The 25684-nt window shown below is 30.7% G+C and overlaps 4 protein-coding genes across 14 annotated transcripts in view; 1 reads left to right on the top strand and 3 right to left on the bottom strand.

Annotated features, from left to right (window-relative positions):
• Positions 1-13465, bottom strand: part of Per (period circadian regulator) — a 95641-nt gene extending 82176 nt beyond the window's left edge. For all 9 annotated transcript variants that reach the window (XR_013079432.1, XM_076762314.1, XM_076762317.1 and 6 more), the window contains exon 1: positions 13004-13465. Coding sequence is in view for 8 of the 9 variants with exons in the window: in XM_076762314.1 (XP_076618429.1) it covers positions 13004-13086 (83 nt within the window). In the remaining variant the exon portion in view is untranslated. The remainder of the gene's footprint in view (positions 1-13003) is intronic.
• A 334-nt stretch (positions 13466-13799) lies between these two features.
• Positions 13800-17768, bottom strand: LOC143340399 (RNA-binding protein 45). Of its 3 annotated transcripts, none has more exons than XR_013079427.1 (6): positions 17525-17768; positions 17233-17347; positions 16374-17164; positions 16068-16300; positions 15682-15936; positions 13800-14097 (listed from the first exon to the last, which is right to left on the bottom strand). XR_013079427.1 is itself a non-coding variant. In XM_076762301.1 (6 exons), the coding sequence occupies exons 1-5, from the start codon at positions 17721-17723 to the stop codon at positions 15823-15825; spliced, it is 1452 nt and encodes a 483-aa protein (XP_076618416.1). In that variant the 5' UTR covers positions 17724-17768; the 3' UTR covers positions 13800-14097; positions 15806-15822. The 3 variants fall into 3 exon arrangements, 2 of the variants coding, with proteins under 2 accessions (XP_076618416.1, XP_076618415.1); XM_076762301.1 differs by having other exon boundaries at positions 15806-15936; XM_076762300.1 differs by lacking the exon at positions 13800-14097 and adding an exon at positions 14209-15656 and having other exon boundaries at positions 15806-15936.
• Positions 17769-18583: 815 nt separating this feature from the next.
• Positions 18584-21293, bottom strand: Pgd (phosphogluconate dehydrogenase). The gene is made up of 5 exons (XM_076762302.1): positions 20953-21293; positions 20435-20658; positions 19989-20233; positions 19280-19905; positions 18584-19190 (listed from the first exon to the last, which is right to left on the bottom strand). The coding sequence occupies exons 1-5, from the start codon at positions 20961-20963 to the stop codon at positions 18848-18850; spliced, it is 1449 nt and encodes a 482-aa protein (XP_076618417.1). The 5' UTR covers positions 20964-21293; the 3' UTR covers positions 18584-18847.
• A 327-nt stretch (positions 21294-21620) lies between these two features.
• Positions 21621-25575, top strand: Arl5 (ADP-ribosylation factor-like 5). The gene is made up of 3 exons (XM_076762308.1): positions 21621-22275; positions 22999-23443; positions 23518-25575. The coding sequence occupies exons 1-3, from the start codon at positions 22230-22232 to the stop codon at positions 23564-23566; spliced, it is 540 nt and encodes a 179-aa protein (XP_076618423.1). The 5' UTR covers positions 21621-22229; the 3' UTR covers positions 23567-25575.
• The last annotated feature ends 109 nt before the right edge of the window (positions 25576-25684 follow it).

Genomic DNA, 25684 nt, shown 5'->3' with positions numbered 1-25684 from the left:
GAAAAAGCCTGAGGAGCAGGTTTAAATAATGGTAAAGCATATTATTGCAAGTTATTGCTTCATTTATATTAAATATATTATTGTGAATTAGCGTTACATTATTACAATAAGGGAAGATATAATACATAATGTGTAGAGTATAAGTGGAGTTTGAATGTAATTAAACAGGCATCAAACTTTATTAATGTTGTTATAACTATAAATACTATTAGTGTCACTAATGTTTTGGGACTAAAATGTCAATTGCAATCGTAAATGTGTTGAGAATTTGAGAATATGTTTCAGCCCCATTAATGATCCAAGAGCATTCTCTCGGGCTTTCTAGTAGAAAAGCGTCCATAATGTCCGACCATAATTTGACGAAACTACTATATATGCTTATCCAATCAGTCACGTTAATTGCCTTCCTACACTGGCTTGGCTTTTATGTAATACATACATCATGCATATGAATATTTCTATACACAAAGTTTCTGAATTTGGATCATTTTACAGGTGTTCAATCATATGTGGAAAATTAAGTATATTTAAGAATTGGTAAGGAGAAAACTAAATTGGCCATCATGTATTTCTTCAAGTAATTAATTCTTCAAAAAACACCACAGCACATTGGAGAAATGATAAACTGAATAGAAAATAGTAAAAACAATTAAATTTTCTTAAAAAAATTAACGAAAAATTTAAATATAAAACAAATCAAACGATATTAAACACAACTATTTGAGATGACAACTGAGTCCTACATAGGAGAAAGAGTTAATGTTTCAATCATTTGTTACTTAAACAGTTTTCATTTATCAAAGTTTAAAAACAAATTTAACCAAATAACTGAAAATACGTGATCCAATATTGGTTCTAGAGAATAATTTTAAAACGAGAACATCTTGTAGGTTAACAAATGAATTTTCTAAAAAGACAATGTAATAATTCATTGTTTACAGCAGAATCGCTATGGACTTTTCAAATTGTTGTTCAAATATTTAACCATTAATATCTTCAAATAGAGAATGATATCTTCAAAACAAACATCGATGATAAGTCACTAATTGAAACTGCGTTTATTATAAATTAATATTGTTTTTAATTAGAAAGACGTAAGTTGTGCTAGTATTCAATGTATGGTTTTCAACTTACAAATAAATAAATTGTGTTTAATATTAAGTGTAGAATACACTATTAAAATATAGTAATCTGTGGGATACGCGTCTGTTCGTTATTCACTATTTCTACTTATATTGATATCTAATTCGTGCTCTATTGCACACGTCCCTATGAATTTTCAAACTTGATTTTCTCGAAAACAAAGTCTCGTATGAAAAAAATTTATTTCAAATTTCTGGCTCATTTTTTGACGTAGAATTACCCCCCTGTCGGTTGCACCATGATGTACTGGAACATCCTGTAGAAAGTGCTCAATTTTAATCTACATATAAGTGTGAATTAGTCATAAACTATATAGAGTGTTCGACTACCCCTGGGAAAAATTATAATGGGAGATTCTAGAGGCCAAAAGCGGACGAAAATCAAGAATAATAATTTGTTGATGGAGGCTTCGTTAAAAAGTTATTAACGTTTAAAGTTCCGCTCGTACTGAATTTTTTTCTCGAAAATGGGTAGGATTTCGGTAGTATGTCTATTGACCAAAAATGATTATAATTGACCCCTGCAACCAAAAATATTTTTTTTAGAACGATTTGAAAAAATTTTTTTCCCCCGAAAAATTTAGGCACCAACCCCCTGTCGATTTTTCTTAAAAATTCATTTTTCATTTTTAATACTTTTGTTTGACACCCTACAGAAAAGTTGTCTAATACTCTTTTGTAGATACCCATGAGCTCTACTTCAGAAAAAAGTTTCATTGAAATATATTCACTATTGTAGGAGTTATGGTTGTTTGAAAATTGAATCACTTTTATGGGGTTTTTCTTACTTTACGGGGTTAAGGAACAAGTTTTCGAATATTTTTGTAATTTCTACATATTCTTGACCAAAATACGCGTTGTTTGGATTTTGAAACATTAAAATCGGCCAATCCGTTCAGGAGTTATGATGTTTTAAAGATTTGCATGAAATTTCCGGGGTTCATTTCTGGCCATAAATTATATTTAAGTTTAGGAATTTTTTTCTCGAAAGTGCGCAGGATTTCGAGGGTATATGTAATGACAAAAAATGATTGCAATCGACCCCTGCAACTAAAAATAATTTTTTTAGAACGATTTGAAACACATGAAATTTCAGAGGAATCATTCATTCATGATCAGATATGATATTTTTGATAACGAATTTTTTTCTCGAAACTGGGTAGGATTTCGAGGGTATGTGTATTCACCAAAAATGATTGTAATTGACCTCCGCAACCAAAAATAATTTTTTCAGAATGATTTGAAATTTTTTAATTTAATTTTTTAATAACTTTTTAACTCTAGAATCTCCCATTAAAATTTTTCCCAGGAGTGACTGAACACCCTGCATATAGTTTCGAATGCAACATAATCTGATTTTACTCCCGTAGATAAGCATGTAGGTGACACGCATGTTTTCAAATAGAATCACATACTATTTAATTGCAGCAGGACACAGCTCGTTACATTCTATAAGAAAGTATTGAACTATTTATGTTAAAAAATTATTAGTTTAAAAGTTTAAATATTTTAAAGAAAAATATCTGAAATTTCAATCGGATCGTTTAGAAATACATTTTAAATTCCAAAGTCTTCAAGAAAGAACAAGGAAACCAGAGTCAGATAAGACATTGCCACGAGACTTGCATTCCTAAAAATTCGACACAGGTGAATTCCAAAAGAGAAAAAAATTCCAAAACCAACAAGAGGGCAACGACAAACGCGTAGTAAATAAAATTTTATCTCCACCGACCAATATAAGACCGAATGCAACGAAACGAATCTACCTCTTCCGCGAGAGACGTGTTCGCCTAAACTGTGTCATGCGTCTTACCAGACCCTTCTGTTATGTTCACTTTCCTAGCGACTGCATAACGCTGCACGTAATTGCAAAAGCGCATTTCTCAAACGGCCTCGGCCCATTGGCCGATTAAACCGTCGTCGAGAAAGTCATGCGATTTGCTGACACAAAATCTGCGAAACCAGTCATGGTGCAGAGACAGAGGAGAAGAGGGGGGAAAAAGGTCCGATCACATGTTCGGCAAACGTGACTACCGCGATCGGCCCTTACGTCGGGGTTCTTTCTGGCCTTTCACTGGCCTCATTATTTGCCAGGGAACAGGCACGGGGCTCCTACATTTGTTGCACCTCGTTTTGTAGGAAAAATTATTGCATAAGGTCTGCTTCACGCTCGTGGCCCCGTGACTAGAACCGTCGAACGGGACCGTGATCCGGCTATCGATTCCGTTCAGGGCTCCGCGTCGAATGGTGCCAAGGAAACCAAGCGTATTAACGAAATATTAAATAAACGAAAACTATCATTCTGGAAAATTCTACTCCGTTTTCAAATGATATAAAAAATGGCATTTTGCCGTTTTACCATTACGGTATACTAAATTGTTTTTCCAATCACGAGAAAATTATTTGTAGTTTGATTGTCGTCTTCGTGGTAATAGACGAACAATTGTTAAGCAAATTCTAATTACTATCAAATAAATATATTTTATTTTCTAGAAGGATTTTCTATCCGTGAAAATCGATCGAACCGTGCATGATCTGATAAATACTCATCCAATAACACATTCTACTCGTTTTCCAAATAATATAAAAAATGGCATTTTGCCATTTTACCATTATGGTATACTAAATTGTTTTTCTAATCACGGGAAAATTATTTGTAGTTTGATCGTCGTCTTCGTGGTAATAGACGAACAGTTGCTTTAAGAGTAGAACTGCCGACAATTATAGTACATTTATTTGTACCAAAAGAAATTACGTAAAGAAATACGCGATGAAGTATATAATGCAATGGAAATAAGTGTTTGTTCTCACTCTCTTATGGAAAACCACGATAAATATTCAAAAATTCAATCCAACAAATTTTTTACAAGTTTCATTAGAAATTACATATGGGCCATTTCGACTGCTTTTTGGTAGTTCTACTGTTAAAAAAAAAATGCAAAATAATATGCAATACTTAGAAATTGTAAAATTGTCATGGTTATAATAAAATACAACCACAGTTGTGATAATATTGGAACCCTTGCATTTAAAAAAGAAACAATTCAATCAAACGAATACACATATAATACTTGGAAACTGTAGCACAATGTTGTAACTGCAATGAAGTACAACTACAATAAAACTTACATTGTCGGTATTCCCGTAAAAATAAATAATGAAAGAAAATAAATTAGTAAGAAATTGTAATCTGTATCTTGATCAACTGTGTTAAATTTTTAGTCTAATAGTCTACTTCACTACCTTCATTTAATTTGTAAATTTCTAGCCTCAAATATTGGTAAAATTTTAAGAAAGCTAAGACAGAAGTGTATGGATAGAACGATTGAAAATGAAATGGATTATAATCGATTATCCGTGATTTTAAAATCCTCGATTAGCACGGATGATAGAAGCTCTATTATATTGCAAAATTTGAAACAATTCAATAATTGCGATAGCGAGGCACGTGAAGATTACAAAAGAAAATGAATAAAAAATTACTCTTCTTATTGAACGTCATAGCTATTTAATTGAACCCCTAATTACTTACAAAGAGGTATTATAAGTCTCTAAAACGACGATTTATAAAGGATATCAATTCATCATAATTTATTTCTACAATCTTCTTAGAGTATGTAGTAACTGTTTCGTAATAGTTCTCAAATTATGCCAATACAATCCTCATCGTTAAGTCTCAATATTTCAATATTGTATGTCGACTACAGATTTTTATTACGTTTCAGATCAAATTCCAGAAGTAATAAGCTCGAATTAGGGTTCCCACTGTATATTCCAGAAATCCAGTCTCTTTATTCGACTTAATATTTGTTCACATTTATTGAAAATAATCGCTAATGGGAAACTGTAAATGAACAAAATGGTTGGTGTATCGTCAATTAATTGTTATGCAAATTTTAATTACTATCAAATAAATATATTTCATTTTCCAGAAGGATTTTCTATCGATCGAACATCGAGTTTGAAAAGCTCGAGCCTCGTCGTGTTACGCAGTTAAAATGTGAGAAAGTGATAAAATACGTTCGCCGAACATGTGAGGCTATGTCTGGATTTTTTGTTCATCGTGTTTTAGTCTTTACCGAGCATTTGTACTGTACGCGAATTTGTTTGAAAAGCAACACGTGAGAATTCAGAATCTGCATGCCTATAATTATCAACATGTGTCTTTTGTCCGAGTGAAACCCAACCAGATCGCCCACGATGCCCGCTGTAATTACTGGAGAATCCTATTATCTATAGCACTCGGAATGTTAATGAAGCGTCCAAATCATCGAAATACATCGTACACTTTGGATCCATCGAACGACAGATTTGAAACAAATCCTTCCTTAATAATTAACACTCGCCCGGTAGAAATCGAGACCATTTGGACCCATTGATCGCAACTCGATTAAAAGCAACGTTGATTTTTTTTCAAAATTATAAAATATTCAAACAATTTCCTTTTCATTTTCATTTTATATTAGTACGTATTTATATAGTACTCAATTTTAGTTTTAGATATAACTACAGTTTTTTGGGTTAGATTTAATAACAGCTTACATCTGTGTGTGCACTAAAGACTTATTATTATTATATAGATATGTCGGTTTATAATTCATTGGTTATACAAAGTATAACGAATTCTGCATGATCAAATAGACGTACAACGAAGCCAAGAATTATTGATGCAAAATGTAGAAAGGTATGCTTCTATGTTTAAGTATAATGATGCAGAGCTCCGTATGAGCACGTTTCATATGGATGCACGTTGCAAATAGGGAAACAGTTACATGTTTCAGAAACGTGCAGACATGTTATATCTGGGTTGGTGACGATGAAAATTGTATGCAAATATGCGACGAACGTCTGAAACAGATTCGTAATAATCGCATAATAAAGGAATCGAATAACGACTGCGTATTGTTCAGAAACGGAATAAGTATCGTCTAATTGTATTGTATTCCGCAAATATACTTTTCCGTCTTTTCAACCGTTATGTGTTATCACTGCAATTTTAAACCTCCTACTACCTTAAAATTTGTATCGTTTAAAGATACTTAAGAAAATGTATATTTTTTTAAAGATATTTATTAAAATTAATATATTTCTTTTTTAATAAAGATGACTTAACACTTTCTGTATTTTATCGTAAAGCGTATTGTATTTTATATAAAGAAAAATACAAAATTTATTTCTTATCAATTAAAGCTTACAAAAAATACAAAGTAAACTTAATTTCAATTATTTAAATATATTTAATTCATAACTAAAACAGTATTCAATTTTCATTTTAATTTGTTGTTTATTCGTGAAGTGTTTCCCTCCTTAAATGTTATATATACATGTACAATAATAAAATTTGTCGAGAAATATAATAAAGATTAAATAAACGTTGGCTCCACCGCTCTGAAAATATAAATAATCGTTATTTAGTTCATCATAAGACAAGGGGTTCCTCTTGTCACGTTGTAAAATTATATATTCGGACACGTGTTGAGCGACATGTTACGATCGACCAAAACACGTGTACGATATATAATTTTACAACGTGACAAGAGGAACTCCTTATCTTATAATGAACCAAATAACAGTTGGTGAATGTTGCGTATTTGAAAATGGAGCCAATATTGATTTCATCTTACTATGTCCTCAGACATTTATTATTACTTTTATTAAAATTTATTATTATCATTATTAGATTTGCAAACTATATATTATTCTAAAGTACAGTTGAAAATTAAAAGTCGATAAACATTAAAAAAACTAATTTTAACACTATTTCTATCAAAGGTGTCAAGGGGCACCTTTTCAAATTTTAACTTGGAATTATATTCTAGCAATAAGTTTAATCAGATTTTCTCGAATGACTTTTTAACTTTTCCTGTAATGATTATTCCTTTTTTTTAACAATTATTTCCACAGTTATTTGTATCCAAATGCAAAAGTGTCGACAGACATACTGTTAAATAAAGTTACTCTGTATGATTTAATAAATACTCATCCAATAACACATCATCAGTGATGCCCAAAGGAGCAATAAATAAATTCAATCTATCTTTTGAAAATATAAGCATTTAAATGGTTTCTTTATGGGAAATAAAATCAGTAAAAAATTAATAAAACAACCAGAAAATTACTTTCTCCACCTGTATGCTCAACATTTTTGAAAAGACAATATGCTGAACTATTTTTATTTTTAATTCACAATTAACTGTAAGTATCTATATTTTGAGATAACGTTGCAAAAAAAAATTAGGGATTCTTAACGAACCTTAACATCATTTTTGAGGATCAGAATTTAGAGACATTTCTTTGACAAATTACGTTATGGTCGTTTAAAGAATCTCCAAACTCCACACAGGACTTGGAGTCCTTGGAGCTCTTCCTCGTCTCGATAGCGATTAACGTACCATAAACCTGTCTTGGAGAGCCTTGGGCGACCTTCCCCAAATCGTTATTAAAAAGACAACGTTCTCTAATTTTATTAATAAATCATTGCCTTTACGAAATTAATATATCACTTGTTGTAAACCTTCATTTTAATCGCCTTAATTCACTGGCATGGTTACATGTCTTCAAATTATTTCAAATCAACTAAAATTAAATAATTGAGAATCTGAGTTAGGTTTAATGACCCACGTGGTAGTTTATATATTCAACATATTTGTATACCAATACGAACATACGAATTATTAATTTATATTTTTATGGAATAAATTCAATTTACGTGTATATTTTCAGTTACTTATTTACGAAGCACATGAAAATTTATGTACCTGTATTTTTTATTTGACATATTATACATCTCAACGTACATAAATACATCAAGAACAAATTTTGTTAAATAGTGATTAGGTGGATTTAAAATTAGGGTTGAGACTGATCCAAATTTTTTCCCAAAACACTACGTCTTTTTCTTTAAGTAAAAGTGTAATTGTGTAAATCTTATTTAACAACGCAAATTCTATTCTAAACTCAGACTTACAATCATACACAAATTTATTTTTATTTAATTTAGGTTTATATTATGTTAGTCTCTGAAACGTAGTATCGCGATAAGATTTAAGTCATTCTTTTTCCTTATTATTGATCGAACTATTCAGACTCCGAGTCTTTAAGATCCAGATCGTACGTCCAGCCCTACTCGAGATGTATATTTTCCTAAAAAAAAAAAAATTTTCGAAAGTAAAAATTGCATGATCGTGTCTAAGGGTGAAATCAGGAACTTTCGATAATGCGGTAACCGGCAATCTCGAACACGTCATGTATTCAGCCGACCTGTTTTCACTGAGTTTTGTAATCTGTTAGAGTATGGGTGTATCAAACGCGAACGTGGAAATGCAACCGGTATGCTTCGCTGAGAAACTAGTTAGCCTTAACCGTAGTGTCCGAGTTTCCATCTTTCTCGATCGACGAGCTTTCCGTCTGCCTCTCACCTGACCATTACCATTAACAAAGCGTGTCAATGCCAAGCATCCTGCCTACTGTGTGCCAGAGGTTTGCTGGATATCCTAGCGTCTTGCAAAGTTTTTAGATCGCTTCGTTCACGACACCCCTTTAGTCCAAATGTAACAAAAATTCAACTGATTTTCGAATGGCGACTATTTTTTAAATATTAAATGAAACAGGATTGTTTGTAGATACTCTGGATAGCTTAAGAAAGTAAATAAAATCAATAAATCTCTTCCTAGAATTTTCAAAATTTTAATTTACACCCCTCGTTTCTGTACAGTTACTTTGTCGAGTTATTTGGAGTTTCAAATATTGCAAATAAAGAAATAAAGCAGAAGTTCGGTCGTCGGAAAAGTTTTTAGATTGCTTCACTTACGACACCCCTTTAGTCTAAATGTAACAAAAATTCAACTGATTTTTGAATGGTGACTATTTTTAAAATATTAAATGAAACAGGATTGTCTGTAGATACTCTAGATAGCTTGAGAAACTAAATAAAACCAATATATCTCTTCTTAGAATTTTCAAAATTTCAATTTACACCCCTCGTTTCTATACATTTACATGAAGGGACAATTTCATTCTAATTCGCACAATTTTGATAGTTTTATACACCATCTCAGGATTCTGCTAATTCTTCAAAAATAATTCAAATAGCTTCTTATAACTCCTTCCTTGAAGAGGATTACCTATATTGACCAAAATGGCGGAATTATTACGTAATCCCAGTAAAATTATTCCGACGACAGAAGAAATTTCTGGTTTATTTCTTTATTTGCAATATTTGAAACTCCAAGTAACTCGACGAAGAAATAAAGCAGAAAGTTCGGTCGTCGGAATAATTTTGCCGAGACTACGTACTAATTCCGCCATTTTGGTCAATATAGGTGATCCTCTTCAAGGAAAGAGTTATAGGAATCCTGAGATGGTGTATAAAACTATCAAAATTATACAAATTAGAATGAAACTGTCCCTTTATGTTAGCAAATATTATTAGAAACAAACGTGCAGGAATACGCATGTCATAATCACGGATAAGAGAGACAATGGATGTCTTCTGCAGATGGTTGAAATACTGTAGATGTTCGCCCTTTCTGTATCCAATCAGAAATATTTTACTAATGGCTTACGTATCATATCTCTCATAATAATGATCCTAGAGAGAAAGAATTCAATTGTCCAGAATTCGAATTATTATCTGATATATTCCAAATACGACACGTTAGACCCAAAATCAAGAAACTCCAAATAACTTATTTATGCAATCTTCTTGAACTACGATTTACGAATTGGGATACCTTTTATTTAAAAAGATAGAGAAACGATATATATTTTTACGGTTGTTGAATTCTGATAATTAATGTATTAATAGAAAAAAATATTTAAGTCTTATATTATATCTTAAGTATTTTTATATAAAAAGTTTACTTTTGCGCCCTTTTTGGATAAGTTTTTTTGTTTCTAATAAAAACCACGTTTCTGTATAAAAGGTTGTTAAAAAGAAGCCGTTCTCTGTCGTCTATGACAAGCATTCGCGATAAGTTAAAGATGATTAAAAGTTTCTTAAACTAAACAGAGTATATGAAACTTTCTAAAACCTTTCGTCAGATTTTGGGTCACGATGAAAAGTCGCAAAACTTCTAACATTCACAATCCATCGCCACCATATACGAATTTCATAAACGTTTAATTGAAAGTTGCCCAATTAATATGTAAAGACGTATCTTCTTTATTTGTTCTCAGGCATATTATTATGAATTAAATAATCATTCTTTGGTATATAAGAACAACTACAATTTCAGACCAAAAAAGTACGATCCATACATTTCTTTCTCTATGATTTTTATACAATTTTTTATTAACATTTCTTATTATCGAAACAGACCAAATCTCTAGTGAAAATAATTAAATTTAATTTGTGGTCGCGAAAAAGATGAGAATTTGGTCAAAACGTTGGTTAGTTGTTTTTATGAATCAAAGAATGTTTTTATGTTTAATTCGTGCTGCCCAATTAACTTCGAACATCGATTTGTAATGGATGTTAAGTAGAAAAGAAGTTACAACGAGAAATATATGCAAATGTTCCAAGTTGTTACAAAAATAAAACAGAAGTTAAAATTGGAATCAATCAATTGAAAACCAAGGCAAACTGCATCTCGAGATCGCGACGAAGATTATGTATCGCAAGGTCTATCCGTATTTGTCTCATACGTTATCAAAAATAGCACCATAATTAGCATTCGCGATATACTTTTCAGCTCCACCTATTGTGCAAAAGCAATCAGTGTGTGTGATCTAACGTAAACGCTCATTAAACGTTCGCATTCCACGTAATTGGATAAGAACAAATTAATGAAACTTTTAAATAGAATGTTATACGGTCATCTTAACAATTTTGTTTGTTGTTTCGTACAAGATATTCTCTTTTCACTTCTTATCCTCATATTCAGTAATAATAAATAAAAAATTTTTGAGTAATGGTACATTTTGCATGAAGAGCATGACTTGCACTCTCCTTGTTAATTTTGCTTTAACAGAGAATGTATAAAAAGTTCAAATTACGAAACACAAACCTATATAAAATAAAGTAAAAACATTTTTAAATATTGCATAAATTTTATTTTATCTTTTATCATTTGCAACTGTTGTAAAATTTCCTCGACAAACTTTTACAAAATTATTTTGCTAAATTTCCAATCAAGGGAGTATATTCTACTGTAAAACAGATATTTTGAAGTCTTTTTAATAATTTTCTGACAAAAAAAACTATACTAACTTTTTTGACAGAATTTTTCTAATGTATTTATTGATATTTATAAGATACGGGGTGTTCGGCTATCCCTGGGAACAATTTTAATGGGAGATTCTAATTTCTTGACTGAGACTTCATTAAAAAGTTATTAAAAAATTAAATTAAAAAATTTCAAATCATTCTGAAAAAATTATTTTTGGTTGCGAGGCTCAATTACAATCATGTTTGGTGAATACACATACTCCCGAAATCCTATCCACTTTCGTGAAAAAAATTTCGAGAAAAAAACAGGTAAGTGCTGTCTTTCGGCGAAAAAAAAAATTTTTCAAATCGTTCTGAAAAAATTATTTTTGATTGCAGGGGTGAATTACAATCATTTTTGGTCATTACATATACACCCGAAATCCTACGCATTTTCAAGAAAAAAATTCCTCACCGAAAATCTAATGTGAGGCCAGAAATGCTTCCTTGAAATTCCATGCGAATCTTTAAAACGTCATAACTCCTGAACGGATTGGACGATTTTAATGTTTAAAAAAGCAAACTACGCGTATTTTGATGGAGAATATGTATAAATTATAAAAATATTCGAAAAGTTGGGCCTTGTCCCCGCAAAATGAGAAAAACCCCATAAAAATGGTCCAATTTTCAAACAGCCATAACTCCTACAATTGTGAATATATTTCAATGAAACTTTTTTCTGAAGTAGTGCTCATGGGTACCTACAAAAAAGTGTTAGAGAACTTTTTTATAGGACGTCAAACAAAATTACTAAAAATGAAAAACTAAGTTTTAAGAAAAATCAACGGGGGGGTAGGTGCCTAAATTTTTCGACGAAAAAAAAAAATTTTTATCGTTCTAAAAAAATTATTTTCAGTTGCAGGGGTCAATTACAATAATTTTTGTTCAATAGACATACCCCCGAAATCCTACCCAGTTGAGAGAAAAAAATTCGAGTAGGTACTGAAATTTTTCGACAAAATTAAAAACTTTGAAATCGTCCTAAAAAAATTATTTTCAGTTTCAGGGGTCAATTACAATTATTTTTGGTCAATAGACATACCCCCGAAATCCTGCGCATTTTCGAGAAAAAAATTCTGTACGTACGGAACTTTAAACGTTAATAACTTCTTAACGAAACCTCCACCAACAAATTGGTATCTTGATTTTCGTCTTATTTTAGCCTCCGGAATCTCCCATTAAAATTTTTCCCAGGGACTGGCCGAACACCCTGTATATACAAATTTTTAAAAAATAAAATATGAATAATTCCAGCCGTTCTACACATTTTAAACGAAAAATGAAAACAAATTTTCAATTAAAATAAGTTTCACTATAGCAGGTGGCGCTTCAAACTTACAACGTATCTTCAAACCCCCTAACAATAAATGAACCTTGATACTTGTAAATCTGTGAATAATATCATTGTCATTGAGAATACTATAAAATAACAAGTACTCCATTGAATTGTTGAATATTTGTTATAATTTGAAAAGATGTCGAGAATATCCCTCAAGAGGGAAAACCAGTGTGACAACGCGTTAACGCGCGTAATCTGTGGATCATTTTGATGAAATGTTGAGAAAAATTTGTAATTTTTATATTATTTTTTTATTATTTAGTAATTTTTTTGTTAGTATTTAAACACAATAAACGAAATAAATTCGGCACGTACCTCCGTTGTGACTGACAATTGCTGCAGGTATTAGAATATCCGGAATCTGACACCTTAGCATTTTCAGTGGATACCTCTTCCATCGTTTTCTTTCCGGGGTAGCGTTCCTTTGTGGCGATATCCGTTAGGTCACAAGCACTACTGCTAAATTAAACGAACTCGCTGTTCTCGCGACATGTTTACAGTTCTTAATAATAAAATGGTTAAAACCGGTTAGAAAAATCGCGGCGGCAAAATGACCGCAATGTCATAAAAAAGAGACTGAAATTTTAAATATATCGTATACACCGTCAACAATTTATAATTTAAAATGACGTGCCATCCGATTAATTATAATAGAACAATACGGTTAGATTAGCGAAGAAACAGGTGCTATTACTAAGTTAGTCGATGGTTCATAAATAAATATAAACACTCTATGCTACGTTCCAGTCGCCGATATCTATGAAGACTGAAACCGCACCGAACATCACATATCTTTCGCGTGTAGCGACTGTTCCGCATTACACAGCACGTTTGGTAACACGTGAGCGCTATCCCCTCTATTTCTCTGTTAACCTATATCGATGCAAAACGTGCCCCACTTAAGCCTCTCGGACGCTGAACGAGATTAAAATAGTCTCCTCCCAATAAATTCGCGTTGGTATTCCGGTGCAAAAAAATCTACTGAGCGCGAAAATTTTACTTTACGTACAATTGTGACATCTACTGGTAAATAAATAGTTCGGTGAACGGCCGAAATTATTTAGCGTCCACGAACCTACGCATAGGAACCGGGAAGAATTTTAATATAATGTCGCTTTTATGTAAAGATTTATTGTACAGATTTTATGAATATATAAAAGAAATAATTAAAAATTAATAAATTATAAATATCGTGTACTTTAAAAGCACATTATAAAAATGAATCAAGTACAAGTACAACTGTTTCCTAATTAATGTAACATTTTTAGTCTAGCAATAAAAAGGAGAAACAATATAAAATTGTAATTTATTATCTTGTTTCTTATACGTCTGATATACATAATATCAGAAATATCTTACTCTGCTATATCACAGTCATCAGGTACACATCTTTGAATGCTTCAGGTATCCTGCAAGCGAAAAAAAAAATACATGTCAGATTAGTAAGTAACATACGTGTATAACAGGACACTCTGTTCAGTGTAAAAAAAAAAAAAAAATAAGTGAAAGTCAGTGTGAGGTTTTGAATACTTAATGTGTATTTAAAATCATCAAACAAGTCAGTTACAGTCTCCTAAAACATCATTGCGTATGGTCATTAAGTAATACAGTCTAACACACGTACAAAAGTGTCCATCATAAAACGTTCATGTTGTGCGTCAATCATTGGTGTTTGACGAAGTTGTGATTATGGACGTAATATTAATTGCCTAAGAAAACGTATTTCTCTTAATCACATTCAACCTAATTGTAGAAAATAACATAGTGATATATTTTATGCAAATATATCTATACATGTAAACATACATAAAGCGAAGTATTTTCAAAACAAGATGTATTCACATTTGAATGAAGAATTTGATAGTTTACTTTTTCTTTTGTTACTTATAACTCAGTTTCTTATGGACTACTTTTATGTCTAAGGACATAATAAAATATTGTTAAACTTGCGTGTATCATTAAAACAATTACTGTGTCCTTTGATAAAATGTAGCAAATAAACTGCAGAACTTTAATTTTAAATCTGATTTGTATAATTTCAATGCACATAAATATTTTCTTTGAAAAATGTGTTCTGCATTATATATTTTTCATAAAATAACCTTTATTAAATGTAAAACTATATCTGCAAAGTGTCAAAAAGTAAATAATGCTTTGAGAATATATCTTGTTTTGGAATAAATTCTACGAGATTTATTGTTATGGAGATTCTTGAAATATATGCAAGAAATAAATTACTTTACGTTTTCTTCCAAATTCAATATAGCTAATAAAAGAATAGTACAGAACTATTAAATATAAATTATAAACAAAAGTTGGTTTTATTAACTCTAAAGTACAGGTTGTGTTTCAAAGCCTGCGCGAACAGTTAAAAAATAATATTGTAATTAAAAATAATTACTATTTTTTGTTCGCAAACAAGAACATAAAATTTTGAGAAACATCTTCTATTTTCTCCTTTAAATTTTCTCACTTCTCGTAATCTATAGAGGATATATCTTTTTCAAGAATTTAGCGGGAAAAATTTTCATCTGAATATGATTTTTATATAAAAGTATAGATATATAGAAATCCTCTTACCTCTGGTCTAATACCTGTAGTATATTAATATAACAACAGTGAACGCCTCAAGTATATTGCGTCATATAACTTCTTTATGCTAAAGGAAGAAGTTTCAAATTGATCTAGTTTTGTGTGTTCTATATATTCTTAAATTGAATCTTTAAGATTACTTTTCGCACAGGCCTCTTAAAATAATAAAATCAGGAAGTCAGGTGTATGTGTAACGATATGTAAGGATAAAGTAAAGTATCGTTAAAGTTTCAGTAACGTTGAAATCGCGAACGTAAGCGATAGTTAAAAGTAGGTAGTTGGAGTAGTTTCCTTGGATGCGGGCCCGACGTGGTCAAGTGAGTCTTAAAATTCGTCTCTTTTATTGCGTGCGTCCAGCTTGTGTATACCAGTCAGTCTGTGAAGACAAATAGAAAAATTACATTTTCTCCTGTTTTCCGAGTATGGTAATCGTCAGTTACAACGTCAGGATGTTAATATTTAAATGCCTCTCCTTTTCTCTCCTCACTTTCTTTCTCTTTGCCATGTGCTCAGCGATGTACTTACGAGGTATACAAAAATATTTAATTTTCATCTTCATCCATTCGTAGTCGTTTTCTACGATCTTCGCCGACATTGCGTTCTTCAGCTTCTAGCACTTTCAGTCGAGAACCACAAATTTCTTGTCCATGCAGAACCTATCGTGAAAATGTATCATTTCACGATCAAACTGATTTCTTAAATGTAGTTTCCACTTAGTAAACTTCATTATTAAAAGTGTATCTTAAAATATAGTTTGAACGTTGGAGTAAAATATTACAACACATACCTCGATTGCTTCATTCGCGCTTTCTACGCTAGCATACTTTGCATAACCACAATTTTTCCCTGGCAGCATGTAAACGTCTATAAGGTTTCCAAACCTGCAGAAAGCATCCTTCATGGCATATATAGGTGGTACCGGAGGCCCACATACAATGAAGCATCTTTTAGCAACTTCTGCATCTATACTAGCCATTGGTTGTGCAGGTGGTAACTTATCACACATTGAATGTTCTAGACCTAATTACAAAGAAACATAATTATGCAATAAAACTAAATATTACCATATTACATAGACAAGGTAATCTCTCACTTGGTGCAGTTAGTCCTGCAGCTTGAATTAAAGATGTAGCTTGAGCAATTGTTTCTGCCAAATGTGCTAAATCTGTCCTAGCATTAGCTATTCCACCAGTAGAACTTCCAGGTTTTACAACACTTTTTGGAGGCACACTAGATAAATCTGGTTTAACTATCATTCTGTGACCAGGAGGATATTCAAAACCATGAAATTTTTCTCTTGCATACGCTGCTGCGCTAGGATTTGAGTACACTACAACTGCCTGACCCCTTGGCATTCTATATCTGACGTCATTCTTTAAATGACAATAATCTAAGCCAGGTACAATATCGAACAATTTCCATAATTGATCTTGATTTAATGCTGGATGAGCAATTACTTGCAAGTGCGTATATCCTTCAGAATTAGGATAATTCGTAGCAATTTCTAAACTAATACTACTCTTTCCAAAATTAGATGAACTATAACCTCCACCAATACCATCGTAATGAGAAGATAGCTCATTATTATATTTTACATCGATGTGTTCAGGTTTTGGTTTTTTTGGTTCTGCAAATACAGCTCTGTATTTTCTATCGCATTCTTCAAATGCACTCGCAGCACTTGATACTTTTTTAAATTTCACATAACCAAAACCTTTTGATTCGTTTGTATTTCTATCTTTGACCACAGTCGCATATTCAATAGGTCCAAATTTGGAAAATTCTTGTTGAAGTTCATTATCTGTCATAGACTTTGGTAATACGCAAAATAGACGAACCCACCTCTCTTCTTCGTTAGTTTCTCTCACAGAACCCTGATCTCGACTAGAAAGAATACATACATAAGCATGTTAACAGCAAAGGAGAATTAAATTAATACTTGACATCCTTACTTCGAAGCAATCATTACTTTGATAGGTCTCCCAACTGAACCCAACATTTTTCCATTCATTTCTTCAAGAGCAAAAGCTGCCTCTGATGTTTTCGAAAACTTAATGTATGTAACTCCTATATAAACAATACGTATGACTTTATAAAAATTTCGAATAATGCATAAGAAACGTGTGAATAGTGTAAAGCCACAAAAGAAATATATTGATAAACTAAAAATGCAAAAGCATGTATAAGCTAAATTAAAAAACAGTAAAAAGATTATTGATTTTGTCTCTAGATACGAGAAATTACCTTTATTTTCGCCTGTATTCCGGTCTTTAACCACCCAAATATCTTCGATCTTTCCAAATGTTTCGAAAGCTTTCCTGAGATCATCTTCTTCTAAACTTTTGTGGCATATAACGAACAAACGTGAATTCGGTGGATCATCATTTTTCGATCGTAAATCCGTTTGCGAATAATATGAATCCCTTTCCTTGTGGTCAGCCATTTTGCAAATGAACGCTGCAGAGACTAAGTCGCCCGTCTACGGTCAGTAAAACCAAAACGTTTCAGGGACGGCTTAAAAAGAGTTCCATGCTATCAATTTTCAAATGTTATTTTCTTCATACTTATTTTGTAAGAAAACAAATTTAACTTTACGTATGTTCTTAATATCCTTGAAAATTTGTTTCATGCAAGTACAAGCAAGAAACTTTTTTTTTAAGTTCTACACAATTATAACTAGTTTTAGAATAAATCAATTTCTATGTTACCTTACAATATTAATAGCTCTAATAATTTTGTAGTATAATTATACCAATTAATCATACTTTTGTATTTAAAAAGAAGCAATATCTAATAAAGTTAGATACGTACATTTCTTAATTTTCTAAAGTTTTATTTAAGTTTGGTGACTCATGGCGCGAAATTATTTTTACTTAGATTTCTATTTTAGTCGATACAGATACTATTGTTCGTGCATTGTTTCTTCATTAAATTGTATTAATAAAAATTATGTTTTCTAAGTTTTATTATTACATGAAAGGAAGTATTTAAACGAATGAATGTATATGTATATATCACAATTTTATTAAAAATGTGATATAAGTAATCATAACAAAGGATAGGTTAGTTTAGATTATTTCCGCATTAATTTCACGTACCCATTACTCTGCAATTTAACAAGTCATGCTCTAGTCATTTTCTCACAGTAACTTTCTCGACATATAGGCAATAAAATATTTCACTTTTTACCTTCTTGTAAAAATAGTTTCATCATTACATCTACATTTATCATCTATACTACATTGACTTTCATTTATATTAATACCAATAATGAGCAAAGAAAAAATATAAAAGAAATAAATATAAATCAATGATTTAACAATGTTATTTTCCCTTTCCATACATTAAAGTAAGATAACCATATATACAGTAATACACTTAATATACATATATTTTTAAACAAAATTGTGTGTATTTTCAACATAAATATTTTTTTTATCAATTATTCATAATTCATACATTATGATTTATAACATGTATTAAACTATCTTTTAACCATAATAGTAACCTTAATATCGCACCATACATACAATCTCTTATAAAATGTTACAAAAAATGTTTTGATTGTTATGCATCGTACGTGGAAGCAGAGACATTACCACCATGTCCTGTCCAATTTGTGTGTACAAATTTTCCTTCTTGATTAAGTAATTCATAAGTGTGAGCTCCAAAATAATCCCGTTGAGCCTGAAGTAAATTTGCTGGTAGTCGAGCAGTTCTATAGCCATCATAGAAAGCAAGAGCAGTTGACAAAGCAGGGGTTGGTATACCAAGTGTCACGGCAGTGGACACTACTACTCTAGCACTGGCTTGACATTCCTTCATCGCGTTAGCGAAGAAATCGTCGAGCAATAGATTGGAAAGTTTTGGATTTTTGTCGAATGCTGATTTTATATTTCCCAAAAATGCACTAAAAATTAAAATTACAGGTTATTTTGAAATATTAACGAACAAATCATTATTTGAATAGTTATAGGATTTAATAAAATAGAGATGTACCTTCTTATAATACATCCTCCCCTCCACATAAGAGCTATACCACCATAATTCAAATTCCAATTATGAACTTTTGCAGCTTCCCGCAGTAACATAAATCCTTGTGCATAAGAAATAATTTTGGATGCATAAAGAGCATTCTTTAAATGCACCAAGAACTGTGTTTTATCACCTTGATATACAGCATCTGGGCCCTTTAATATGCTACTTGCATCTATTCTCTCGCTTTGCAGTGCAGAAAGACATCTGGCAAAAACTGATTCACCAATTAGCGTTACAGGAACTCCATACTCTAATGCAGCAATAGCTGTCCATTTGCCAGTTCCTTTTTGACCAGCTGTATCTCTAATTCGCTCAAGCAAATAACCTTTCGCATCCTTGTATTTAAGAATGTCTCGAGTGATCTCAATTAAGAATGAATCTAGTTCTCCTTTGTTCCATTCATCAAAGACTTTACTCATCTCTTCTGGTTTAAGGTTCAAACCATTCCTCAAAATATGGTATGCTTCACAAATAAGTTGCATATCGCCATATTCAATTCCATTGTGTACCATTTTTACAAAGTGTCCTGCACCTGTTTCTCCAACCCAATCGCAACACGGTTCTCCATTAGATTTTGCAGATATCGACTAAAAAATGAATATTACATCAGTTTAAGATTTAATATATTTGTCTCATAAATTTATTAAACAAATGATCATATTTTAAGCACCTGAAAGATGTGTTTAATATGTGGCCAAGCTTTTGGATTTCCACCTGGCATCAAAGACGGTCCATACCTAGCACCGTCTTCACCACCACTAACACCACTACCAACAAATAAAATTCCTTTCTGTTCTAAATCTTTAGTTCGTCTTTCAGTATCTTGGTATTCAGAATTACCGCCATCAATAATAATATCCCCAGGGGATAGTAAAGGAACCAACTGTTCAATAAATGCATCCACGGCAGCACCAGCTTTTAATATGATATATAAGTATATACTATTATTTCCATTATGTAAAAACAAAATAAAACCTTGTAATATTAAGAACTTTTATGTATCTTATATAATCTAAATTTTATCAAATATAAATTTCCAATAATACAGGATAAAGACTATATTACAAGGTCAAACTTCAAATGCCCTATGAGACATGATACATAAACATAACTTACCTTTAACTAGAAGCATTACTCTCCTTGGAGATTTTAATTTATCTACCATTTCTTTTAAGGAATATGCACCAATGACTTTTGTGCCTTTAGCTTCATTTTGTAGGAAAGCTTTGACTTTATCTGTTGTACGATTATATGCACAAACAACAAATCCATGATCATTCATATTTAGGATTAAATTTTGCCCCATGACGGCTAAGCCGATGAGGGCAATATCTGCAACTCTATAAAGTAAAATAGATATAAATAAAATTGCATGGGAGTCAAAAATTATATATTATATAATCACATATAATTACATGAAAAATGCAATATTGTAAAGTACAAGATATTACATGATGAAATCTTCACAAACCAATTCTGATATGATGTAATATTGCTTTATAAATTAATGTAAATGCATACATATTTGATTTACTTTCACAAAAAAGAAGAGTGAAAAATGAATTTTTTAAAAGTATAATTTTAAGTATAAATTTAATTCAAACTTTACTAAATATAATAGGAAAATTACTTACGGTTTGCTCATTTTAATGAATAGTAAATGCCGATAAAATGGAATGCGAGAAATTCGTTCTCTTTAACGTAATATGAAAGAGCAACAAGTGGTCAAACGTTTTTACCGGGAAGATCGAGAGTGAACATTCATTCTCAAGTACCTTCGGCATCAGCCGACGTCTCGCTGACCAATCGCAACGCACCCAAGGTCAGCATGGGAGTCAACACTATGTGAACACCATTACTCACACACATATAGAAATTTCATAACTTCGCTACTACAAAAATATACCTTAAACGCCATATAGTATTATACAATGATTTAACACAAATTCGAATTTTTACGTACTTTGTTACACAATTTTCCTAAAAACTTTATTGATAGGTCGACAGTTCTGTTTTACATTATAAATAAAAATGAGAAAATTTTACATAAAGTTTACACCATAATTTAGGGGCATCTAATTAAACGTAATTAATTTCATTGAATTTTATAATCATTTATAAAGAAATTATATATTTTAAAGTCCAGATAACATTTTATCTTATGCAACATAGGTTCTTTTCTTAGTAAAGGAAGTATGAAGACAGTTAAATGAACGACGATATTACAATAAGTACTCGTAATTTTTAATATTGTAATTTATTGTAATGTAATGTCACATGAAATACTTGCAATTTATGAATATTTATTGCCAGATAAACGTAATACTAAGCTTGAGAAGTATGCATCTAAATAGTTACTTCCTTTTTCATTGTAGAAAAAATGAGGATGTACAATGATTCAGCAAAATCAACCAGATAATCTTAATCTTGCACGACTGTGCACTAACAATTTTAAAGGGTGACATTATTTTACGCGCGCTTGATCAGAAATTCTTTACCTCCAATCATTGTATAGTAGATACAAGACTGACGTCATTTTCAGGTATTGCCGAAAGATGATTGGACCGATCGGACGTATGGATGTTTTAATTGGAAACGCAACATGTCGCGATTTGCTTGATTAGATTAGGGAAGGTCCTCGTATATTTCTTTCATATTAGTATTACTTAGTGACTTTTCACCAGTTCGCAGCGATTCTTAAGTATATTTTTTACACATTAATGCGCCAATAATGACGCTAATTTCTCAAAAACATGTTGGAAAAAAACTTCATGGAAAGGTGAACATAACCCTACGACAATGAGATGCCCTAATTCTGAAGTCAAATACATCATTTTTATCGAGAATAAGACTGTGCAGTGATACAACTAAATAAATATTATCGTCCGAATTATTTAGTGCTTCTAGCAATATGGGACTATTATTCGCAAAATTGTGGAGTCTTTTTGGCAATGAAGGTAAATTTAGTAAATGTACTAACAGTATTGTGTCACAATTATTCAATTGTTTTGTGTTGTCATATAAAAAATGTTACTGAAATTTATTCGTGTTTAATAATTCGTGAAAACGATACACATTTTTTTCAAACATGTTAAATATTTATGAATAGTAACTGTATATTTGTTGTTTTCACTCTTCATGAAATACATAAAAAAATGATTCATAAATTTTATAAATTCTATGGATCATTTTTGTTAAATGTAATTTATGATATGTAATAATATTGGTTGTAAGTCTAATGTAGATTACATTCTGTTGTTTTTATGATTGTTTTCTATAAAGTTTACACCTTGAAAATAAAGTGAAAGTCTATTCCAATCACTAAGATCACTAAGAAATTTATATAATATTTGCAATAGAAAATTTTAAACAAACATTTGTACTTCTAATGCATGCTGTAATAAATTATTTAAAAAAATGAAATTATGTTTTATGTTTAATATAACTGATTTCATATGTAATATAACATATTTGGTTAAACCCTATGTTATCCTATTTTAAACATATGCTAACATATGTTTTTTCAGTTACTTCTTATATAATATTTTATGCAGTCTTGTTACAGTACAAAAACATTGTTTATGAAATATACAATTTGAATTTTATTACAAATCATACAATAGTATTAATACTTTTTGTAGATAATTAAATAATTATGAATGTGCTGTTTTATTTTTCAGAACATAAAATAGTTATGGTAGGCTTGGATAATGCTGGTAAGACAACTATATTGTACCAGTTTCTAACAAATGAAGTTGTTCACACATCACCAACTATTGGATCTAATGTTGAAGAAATAATTTGGAAAAATATCCATTTCATAATGTGGGATTTAGGTGGACAGCAAAGTCTAAGAGCTGCATGGTCCACTTACTACACTAACACCGAATTTATAATTATGGTCATAGATAGTACAGATAGGGAAAGACTTGGTGTAATCAGAGAAGAATTATACTCTATGCTAAATCATGAAGAATTAAGTAAAGCAAATGTTTTAGTTTATGCTAATAAGCAAGATTTAAGAGACAGCATGACAGCTGCTGAAATTTCTAGACAGCTGGATTTGACATCGATTAAAAAACATCAGTGGCACATACAAAGTTGTTGTGCACTTACAGGAGAGGGGTAAGATTATAACTTGTTTTTGTAATCCCACTAGTTTGTATGGCAACAAAATTTAATTGTCCACAATATTTTAGGCTTTATCCAGGTCTCGAATGGATTGTTGGACATTTAAAGAAAACATGACGTACATTATGAGAACTCACTTTAAATGTAATAAGATATCTAAAATGTAAAGTATATGTTCATTGTAAGTTACTGTGCCACTTTAACGATTGTACAAATGAAATGAGAATGAATGATCATTTTTCAAATGGTACACTAGCTTCATGCATAACTTAAAGTGTAACTGCATATGTTGATTACAATTTTTGCTGCAGTCACTTAACGTATCAAATGGTGGACGGGTAAATTTTGTCTTATCTATTAATGTGATATGAAAATATAATGGGAAATGATCGTATCTATAATATAAGAGTAAAATAATGTTTTAACTATTCTTTATGTAAAAGATATATAAAGAAATCGTGTTATAAAAGAAATGGAAAAGATTTAGAATGACAGGAGTCCTTTATGGAAGGTACTGTATTAAGAGGAGTATGTATAGAGAATACTTTTTTTTTTAATCTGTGTGTAGAAAGATGTGTATTTGAACATTCTATAGCAGAGATGCTAAATTGAATACATTACCTACAAGTTTATTATATTTTGCTACTTTTATCTATAAATGCTGCATTTAAATCAAATATTATTATTGATTTAATAACAAATTTTAATGAAAATTCTGCATGCTGTGTGAAAAATATAAAGTTTAATCTTGATCCCGTCCACCTATGTTTATAGTAAAAGATGACTAGATAATTTATTCATTCTATTTGATTGATATGCGGACAGAAATTGTTTGGCCTGTGCGACTTCCAAAACTATACCTATGTACATAGTTTTTTATACTCCGCATTAATAGTAAACAATTGTAAAAAGTAAAATCCGATTTAGCACCAATTAAACCACATATTTTTCAAATTTCTGTGTGAGAGTTTCAACATTTTTTTAGTGCTTGATACAGCAAACATCTTGTAAAATTTCATGGCTAGGTTATTCAACCAATCTAACTAAACATCTAAAAGCAGACTATTAACTACTCTGTGATATGTGGATTCAACAGTGAGACGGTTGTTTGTTGGGAACATTGACTCTGCGTTCTATAGAAGAATGGTAACTATGTATTAAAAAGTGTGCTTTACATACGTACAAAGAGATTATTTTGTTGAAAAAGAAAACTGATCGTCTCATTGTAAATATTATAAATCGTTTTAATGCTTCAATCCATGAGTATCCAATTAACAGCTGTCTCATTTATTTTATTTACTTCATAATTAGAATGACTAACTTTTATGTAGCTAGAAATACTCCAGTATTTAATATCTATTAAAATTTAAAATATTAATAGCATATGCAAAGATCATTATAGAAATTGTTAAGATCATTGTATGAAAGATAAATGCCGTCTAAAGCCAGAGTGAGATAATACATTTAAAGTTTCATAAAAACAAACAGTAGTTTTCTCATATTGAGAAACAAAGCAATGAATTGTCTTATACATATATGATATAATACTGCAAATTATACTTAATACTATTATATATTCTCATTAATAGTTTTTGTTATATAATAATTCAAAAATATGCAGAACAAGTTACAGGTTATTTTATTTCATCAGAGTTGTACACAAGTCACATGAGTCAGATATGCTTGTGCACATTTAAATTTCACAAATGGCTCGAATTTAATTCTAATTAAAAAATGCAGAAAAATGTTTACTTCTAATTATCCTGTCATTGTTAATGAATTTATGTAATAGAAATTGAATAATTGCGTACAAGGTTGTTATTTAACTAAGGACTGAAATTAATGTAAAATAAATTTACCAAATTTTCTTTTGCAGGAAATAGGCAAAGAATCATGTATTGTAATTTCTTTAATACACAGTTTCCTATTTTCTTTAATTATTTTTTTGTTTCTAAGTATCTTATATTGTTAAATCTTGTTGACGACGAACGCGGTGTAATAACATTGAACTATGATAAAGATTATGTACATGCTCCATTAGCTAGTTACTTCATATAAAAGACTCGTGAAATTTTTCAATTTTTGTAATGAAATCTTTTAAATTATAATAAATATATTTTATCGTATTTTGTTTTTTTCTTCAATATTAACATAATAAGTACTTGCTAAAAAATTTTTATTCATTCTCTTAAATAAGTACTTACGTGAAAAAAGGCAATGCACTAAGTCATGGAA

This window comes from Colletes latitarsis, chromosome 3 (genome assembly GCF_051014445.1).
Source record: "Colletes latitarsis isolate SP2378_abdomen chromosome 3, iyColLati1, whole genome shotgun sequence".
Lineage (NCBI taxonomy): Eukaryota > Metazoa > Arthropoda > Insecta > Hymenoptera > Colletidae > Colletes > Colletes latitarsis.
This window is presented reverse-complemented; position numbering and strand designations above follow the sequence as displayed.